This window comes from Nematolebias whitei, chromosome 4 (assembly GCF_014905685.2).
Source record: "Nematolebias whitei isolate Nwh7 chromosome 4, NemWhi1, whole genome shotgun sequence".
Taxonomy (NCBI): domain Eukaryota; kingdom Metazoa; phylum Chordata; class Actinopteri; order Cyprinodontiformes; family Rivulidae; genus Nematolebias; species Nematolebias whitei.
In genome coordinates, this window is record NC_056501.1 from 20,876,853 (window position 1) to 20,885,550 (window position 8,698).

At 39.8% G+C, this 8,698-nt stretch overlaps 2 protein-coding genes across 2 annotated transcripts in view; both read right to left on the minus strand.

Annotated features, from left to right (window-relative positions):
* LOC119408735 (protocadherin beta-15-like) overlaps nt 1-1,153 on the minus strand; it is a 13,301-nt gene extending 12,148 nt beyond the window's left edge. Inside the window, exon 1 of the mRNA XM_037675575.1 lies at nt 11-1,153. Coding sequence (XP_037531503.1) covers nt 11-1,085 — 1,075 coding nt within the window. The 5' untranslated portion in view covers nt 1,086-1,153. The remainder of the gene's footprint in view (nt 1-10) is intronic.
* Nucleotides 1-8,698, minus strand: part of LOC119408737 (protocadherin-10) — a 27,951-nt gene that overhangs the window by 2,691 nt on the left and 16,562 nt on the right. The window lies entirely within an intron of this gene.

Sequence of the window (8,698 nt, forward strand, 5' to 3'; positions counted from 1 at the left end):
TTCACCGGACTCTGAAATGATTTGATAGAAATTTCAGGATGATTATCATTCATGTCCGTCACCTGTATTGTCACTTTACACTGTCCAGATAAAGAGTTTGGACCCTTATCACTGGCTATAACCTCCATCTCATACAACTTAAAATCTTCATAATTTATCATTTCTTTCACTCTGATTTCACCATTTTCTGGGTTCAGTTTAAACACACTCTGGGTTCTCTCTGACGTGTACAAACTGTACGAATAAACAACATCAGAATTAGATCCTTCATCTAAATCACTAGCGTTCAGTTTGATCACTAAACTGCCTATGGGGGAGTTCTCCATCACATCCACCACGTACTTGTCTTTGTCAAACGAAGGGGCGTTGTCATTTACATCGAGCACGCGCACAATTATGCTGGCTGTACCTGTGCGCATGGGCACCCCTCCATCCACAGCAGTGAGGATGAGGTTATGAACAGCCTGATGCTCCCTGTCCAGAGGCTCTTTCAGAACCAAGTCTGCAAACTTGGTCCCATCTCTTCCTGTTTGAATCTCAATAGAAAACTGATCGCTCGCGCTCAGGTGGTAATTCTTCACCGAATTAACTCCGACATCTGGGTCTGCAGCATTATTCAGGGAGAACCTCTCTCCGACCGGGGTTGACTCAGAGATGTCCAAATGCATCGTTCCTCTCCGAAAATGAGGAGAGTTGTCGTTTATATCTGTAATTTCTACCTCGATGTTAAACATCCGGACAGGGTTCTCAATCGAGGCGTCTAATTTCAGGATACAATGTGAAGTTGTCTTGGATGGGCACAAAAACTCTCGATCCACCCTTTCCTGGATAAAAAGCTCCCCCGTGTCTTTGTTGATGTCGAGGTATTTCTTATTGGCTACAACATCCAGGCGCATCTTCCTCGCCCTCAGAGACTTCACTTCTAGTCCCAAATCAGCTGCGAGGTTCGCGACCACGGATCCCTCCTCCATTTCTTCCGGTATAGAATAATGAGTGACTGCAGAAACGGGGTTCATCGTGGCTAAAAGACAGAGAACGAGGAGCACGCAGCCCGTCCCGCAAAAACCTCCGACACGTTGCGTCATCGTGGGAGTTCCGCGTGGAGCAGTTTAAATTACAAAACACGAGGACAAACCGTGATTATGTTGAAAGTAGAAAACCGGAGCCTGACCGTGGAGCTGAACGGTAAATTCCCCCTCAATGAAGCGCATTAAAAATAACCCCCCTCCATTCCTCAAACAAACTATCGCGATAACAATGACCTCATCATCCGGGAACGTGTTTGTCCCCAAAACAAAATATAAACAATTAAAATTAAAATTACAGTCTGCAGCTTTCACCATTTAAAAGAAAGCTGACAGATTTTTTTGTTTTTTTTAAGTGAGACAGAGCGCAATTATATTAGGGACAAGAATAATAAAAAATGAAAAACTGGTGACGTAACTATACGCATCAAATAATAATAAAGATAAATGCTTCCTTTCTGTAAACGTCTTTCTTGTATTTTAATCACTGGCAGCAGATTTAAATCTTGTAATATGTTGCGTTTTGTTTATAATCACCAATTATGCTTCCACTTTAACTTTGATGTTTTTTGCTCCAAATTTTTACAGAAAGGATCATATTTACAAATGTAGAAGAAAATAAGAGTGCAAGGGGGTTGGAACATGTGCACATCTAAATAGATATTAGATAAAACGCCGGTAACAATGATAATACTAAAAGCACATTTGTTGGGAATGTTTTGCATGCACACGTTTGAGCTGTGAGTTTAAGCAGCACTAAATATCAATGAGTGATGTGTTTTAGTTTGCGTACAGTGAAAAAAAATTTAATTCATATTTAATATCACTATGTAATAAAAGTAATCTGAAATGCACTGCCTGCACATTACTTCCTCTTAATCAGCTTCCATAAACAAGGCAAATAGACTGCATCTGAAAGATAAATCAGTCATACATTCCAAAGATTTTTATGACTTGTGCAATTTGTGTAAAATACCTGCTAGCTTGTTCAAAAACGGTTGCTTTTTACAGTTTAATGTAAAACAGCTGCTTGTATTTTCCTCTGCAAAGTATACTTCATTTTAGAAATGGAGTATTGGTACTAAAAATGCATTACTTGGAAGACAACAACAAAACAAGGCAACAAGTTGGCAACCATTAAATGTGCAGAGAATGTCAAGAATGTGTGACCGTCAAGTTGTGTTAACTGATCATGTTTTCAAGTAAAGTTGTGAATTGCATGTGAAAAAGACTAAATAAGACTAAAATAAAGATGAATCAGGAAAAAAAAAAAATAATTTGCCAAAATTTTATCACTTTGGAGTGACCTTACTTTTTCTAAATTTGTTTCAAAGGATATTTGTTACCTTCTTGTTCCTTTGGCTTTTCCCTCTTCAGGGGTCGCCACAGCGAGTCATCCTCCTCCATCTTACTCTGTCCTCTGCATCCTCTGTCCTCACTCCAACTGCCCTCTCTAACTGCATCCGTATATCTCCTTTTTGTCTCTTTCCTGGGGACATTTCTAACATTCTTCTACCAATATACACACTGGCCCTCCTCTGGACATGTCCAAACCAGTTCAGTCTGGCCTCTCAAACTTTATCTCACAGTTGTTCAACCTGTGCTGTACCTCTGGTGATCTCATTTTTAATCTTATACATCCTTGTTACTCAGTTCAGTTCAGTTCATTTATATAGCACTAAGTTACAACAGAAGTCATCTCAGGGCACTGTACAAAAACATTCCTATCCATGAATCTATTATCTTTATCCACTTCTTATTTTTTCAGGTCGTGGGGGTCACTGGTGCCCATGACTGTCTATCACTGTGAAAGAGGTGGGGTATACCCTGGACAGGTTGCAAGTCCATCACAGGTACACAGAGAAGCAACCATTCACACTCTCACGCACAACTATAGGGACAATTTAGAGTTACCAATCAGCCTAACATGCATGTTTTTAGTCTGTGGGAGGAAACCAGAGTATATGGAGAAAGCCCATGCATGCACAGAGAGAACATGAAAACTCCACCCAGAAAGGCCCCCAGATCGGGATTTGAACTGGGGCAACATGATCACAGAGAGGCAGCAAACCTGCTCACTGAGAGGCAGCAGCATTACCAACTGCACTGCCATGCTGCCCCTTCACATACAGCAAAAGTAAATAATAAAGTTATCTATTTAAGGATGCCAGATAGAAGTCTTAAGGAGAACCTCAAAAGCTTAATTTCTACCACTCCCAGTTCTTTCTCCTGTCTTTTTGTCTGTGCCACTGTTTCCAGACCATACAACATAGCTGGTCTCACCACTGTCTTGTAAACTTTTCCTTTGACCTTTACTGCCAAATTTTTGTCACAAATCACTTCTGAAACTTTTCTCCATCCACTCCATCCTGCCTGAACTCTCTTATTCACCCGTTTACCACACTTCCCATTTTTCTGGACACTGGACCCCACCTTTGTGACCTTGTCTCCTTGTAGCCTCACAGTTCCACCAGCCTCCCTCTCATTCACACACATGTACTCTGTCTTACTATGGCTGACTTTCATTCCTCTTCTTTCAAGAGCATACCTCTACCCCTTCAAGTTCTCTTCCACCTGTTCTCTGTTCTCACCACAGATCACAATGTCATCTGCAAACATCATAATAAATGGGGATTCCTGCCTGGCCTCATCTGTTAGTTGGTCCATCACCAGAGCAAACAAAAAGGGGCTCAGAGCCGATGCAATCCCACCTCCACCTTGAAGCTATCCGTCACTCCTACAGCACATCTAGCCATGCTGTCCTCATACATGTTCAGTACCAGTATATCATATTTTTTTGCCACTCCAGATTTCCTCACACCTCCTCCCTCAGCACACTGTCGTATGCTTTTTCTGAATCCACAAAGACACAATGAAGTTCTTTCCGACCCTTACTGTACTTCTCTATTAGCATCCTCAAAGCAAAGATGGCATCTGTGGTGCTCTTTCTATGCATGAAACCATACTGCTGCTCACAGTCACCTCTCATCTAAGTCTTGCTTCCACAACTCTCTCCTAGATCTTCAGTGTGTGACTTATCAACTATCAACTTAATGTCCCTGTAGTTGCTACAACTGTACATCACTCTTGTTCTTAAAAGTGGGCACCAGCACACCTCTCTATTCCCATGGTATTTTCTCTCCCTCAAATATACCATTGAATGTCATCTCTCCAAAACAAACACAGCGAAAAATCTGGCTCTGAATATCAAAAAAACCAAGGAGGTGATTATTGATTTCAGGAAGCACAGCACCAACCTAGCCCCCCTTTACATCAACGGCGAGTGCGTGGAGAGGGTTCACACTTTCAGATTTCTTGGTGTCCATATCTCTGCTGACCTAAACTGGAAAGAGAACACCACAGCGGTCATCAAGAAGGCTCAGCAGAGACTACACTTCTTAAGAGTCCTTAAGAAGCACAACCTGAACACAAAACTGCTGCTGACCTTCTACCGCTCGTCCATCGAGAGCCTGCTGACATACTGTATCTCAGTATGGTACGGCAGCTGCACCCTGGCTGACAGGGAGAGGCTTCAGAGAGCAGTCAAGACAGCACAAAAGATAATTGGCTGCCCTCTCCCCTCCCTGATGGACATTTACACATCACGCTGCCTCAACAGAGCAGAAAACATAATCATGGACTGTTCACACCCAGGTTTTGAACTGTTTGACTTGTTACCTTCAGGGAAACGCTATAGGTGCATCAGAACAAGAACAAACAGATTCAAGAACAGTTTTTTCCCGAAAGCCATCACCACACTGAACTCACACATGCACTGATTTAATCATCTAACCTCCCAAACACCTGGACTTCTACTGTGCAATACTACAGACATTTCATACCCTCAGTCACCTTAACTACCTCACTAATATCCACAATGTGCAATACAATTGTGTAATACTTGTATTTTTTTACTTTCATTATTATATCTATATTGCGTTACATTTTTTTATATTTTTAGTGTGTGTTTAATGTGTGTTTTCTTAAGGCGTGTTTTTGCACTGGAAAAAGGAGTGGCTCTTAATTTCATTGTACTGCGTATAATGACAATAAAGGCATTCTGATTCTGATTCTGATTTCCAAACCTCCACTGGTATGTCATCATGTCCTACTGTTTCCCCTTCTTCATTATTTTCAGAGCTTTCCAGACATCACCCTCACTAATCTTTCCCACTGCCTGGTCCAAGATTTCTATGACCTCTACTCTATCTATTTCATTATCTTCTTTCATTAGCTCTTCACAGTACTCCTATCTTCCAATCACACTCTCCATTTGTTAGACAATTACCATTCCTATCCCTTACCAACATAACCTATTGCACATACTTTCCAACCTGATCCCTCTGTCTTGCCAATCGATACAAGTCCTTATCGCTCTCTTTAGTGTCCAATCTCCCAAACAACTCATCATGCTGCTTTTGGTTTTCCTTAGATACCTCCCTCTTTGCTCTATGTTGCATTTTATTATATTCCTGTCTCCTCTCTTCAGTCCTCTCACTATCATACATATTTCTTCTTGTCTATCCTCTTTATCTGAATAGCTACCTGCACTTCATTATTCCACCACCAGGTTTCCTTATCATATTTTCTCTGTCCAGATGACAACACCAAGTACCTTCCTACCTGTCTCTCTAATTACCATTGGTGTAGTAGCCCAGTCATCTTGAAGCTCTTTCTTACCACCCAGAGCCTTTAACAGCACCTTTCTGAGCTCCTCACAACATTCTTCTTTCCTCTGCTTCCACAATTTGGTCATCTTCGCTGATTTTACTCTTTTTCTCTTATTCACACAATAGTCATTCTACACACAAACATTTGATGCTGTCTAGCCACGCTCTCCCCTGACACAACCTTACAGTCTCCAATCTCCCCCAAGTTTCCACTTCTACACAGAATGTAGTCAACCTGCGTACTCCTGCCTCCACTCTTATACGTCACTCTATGTTCCTCCATCTTCTGGAAATAAGTGTTGACTATAGCCAATTCCATTCTATTGGCAACATCAATCTGTCCTTCCTGTTTTTTTGTTGTTGTTTTTTTCCTTGACACCAAACCTACCTATCACTTCTTCATCCACTCGGTTTACTTCACCAACATGTTCATTCAGGTCTGCTCTGATCACCACTCTCTCCTCCTTGGGAAAACTCTCTTGTCACTTCATCCAGATCCTTTCAAAATTCATCTTTCTCATTTAAATCACATCCAACCTGTGGAGCATAACCACTGACAATATTTAGCATGAGACCTTCTACTTCTACCTTCACACATTTCACTCTGTCTGACATTTTCCATCTCTACTACATTATTTGTTAACTCCTCTTTCAGGGCCACCCCTAGCCCATTTGTCTTTCTATCCACACCACGGTAAAACAGTTTACACCCTGCTCCAATGCTGCAAGCCTTGCTGTCCTTCCACTTGGTCTCTTGGACACATAAAAGATTTACCTTCCTTCCCTGCATCATGTCAGCCAGCTCTCTACCTTTGCCAGTCATTGTCCCCACATTTAGAATTGCCACCTTCACTCCTACATGCTAGATAGTCCTCGTCTCCCTCTCTCTCCTGACCAATTTCCCTCCTCGCACCCTCTGCACCTTGTTTGTCAACAGCATCAGTGGCAGTCCTTGATAACCGGGGCCTCGACCAATCTGGTATGGCGTCACTTAGATGAACATTATACTTTTGGCAAAAATGTTTTAGGTCGTATGCCCTTACTGACACAAACCTCACCATTAACCTTTGCTTGGGACTGGCACCAGAGATACACTGGCTTGCACTCCTTATATGCTGGTTTAAAGGGTATTTGTTACTAAAATCTAAAATAATCACGATTTATGCAACTAAAAATAAAAACATCCATCCATCCATCCATCCATTAGCTTTACCCACTTATTCATTTTTGGTCGCTGGAGTCACTGGTGTCCATGTCCAGCCATCACTTTGCTAGAGGTGGGGTACACCCTGGACAGGTTGCAAGTCCATCACAGGGACACATAGAGACAAACAACCATTCAAATTCTCATTCACACCTAGGGACAATTTAGAGTTGCCAATCAGCCTTACATGCATGTTTTTTTTTTTGTTTTTTTTTTTGGTCTGTGGGAGGAAACCGGAGTACCTGGAGAATACGCAGAGAACGTGCAAACTCTACCCAGAAGGGTCCCCAGACTGGGATTTGAACCAGGGTAATCTGCTCACTGAGAGGCAGCAGCTCTACCAGTTGTGCAACTATGGTGCCCAAAATAAAAACATACTTCTTTTAATTATTTGCTATGCAAATAAGCACTTCTTACTGTATTTTAACATTGTCTCTGCTTTTTATATCTTAGTCACATATTAGATTAAATGTTTTAAGAAAATGTGTCATGTTTTTTGTTTGATGCTACAGTGGAGAGGTGACAGAACCATGTGCAATTCAATCAAACCAAAGACACATTAATATAAATATTAAAATTCCTAAGGATATCCAACAGTAAAAATGAAATCCAGACTAAAACGACATTAATGTAGTCAGATAAAAGAAAAAGCAAAACAGAAGTGCTTTCTGTGAAGCTCTCACAACTTTGTTAGTAAACGTATACATCCACAGAAAAAATCTTTTAAGCAATGATTTTCTATCATAATTTAATGCTTTTTAATGTGATTTTTTTTTTACCTTGCACATCTTGCAATGCAAAAGTTTTAGTATGCTTATTTAGTTATTAAAACAAATACAGTTTTTTTTTTAATGGAAAAAAAATCAGCTGACATGAAAAATGGCCCTTGGTATAAAATAGATGCATTACAACTACAAAGAAGTTTAACAATTAAATACATTTAAAAAAAGCTGTTGTACCAATGTGGATTTTACTGAGCAAACAACAGAAGAAGAACCCTAACTATTTTAAAGATTCATTTTGATCTATTTTTTTTTCTTTTATAAAGATAATTAGAAACTTTGCAGTACTTCTACTGATAATTTTCAAAATGGAACTGCAATGCACTCAAGTAACAGTTTTGATAGTACATGTTTTCATAAAACATAATTGAATTATTTATTTTTTTTTTTAGATTTGGTTTAAGCTCATATATTAGGCATTGATGAAAAGTTATATTTAAAATTTGAATGATGGGATAACTTTTAAAGGTCTATATGAAATACTTAAGTCTGAACATTTAGGTTTTTTAATATATTATTGGGTAATCTTTTTCTGCTCAAAGAAGGTAAAGACAAAATTTATGACTAGATGTCTTCATAAAACATGTCAAAGAGTTAGGTAAAAAAAAAAACTATTATGAACCCTTTCATTAAAAACGTGTGAAGCAAGAGGAAAACAACTAAAATGTATATGAAAGTGAGTCCTGAGGTACGGGGTTGTGAAAAATGTATTTATAAGAAAGCCAAAACCCTACAATAGGTGTACAACGGGCACAGTGTTTGTTTTCTAAATTGAAGGGTAAGTGAAATGAAATCAAAAATCTGATACAAATGTATTTGATAAAACTGGAGGAGGTGTCTTGTTTGCATTTTGAAACTGAATTCTAAAAATGAGCAAAAAACAAAGTTATTAAAGCATATTAAAAATGATAGGCTTAAGTCGGTATTCATCTATACCTGCAGAGTAGAAGCAGCAGAGTCGCTGGTCTCGGACAGTCCTGTCCCTCTGGGGATACTGGACACGATGTACCTGGAGCC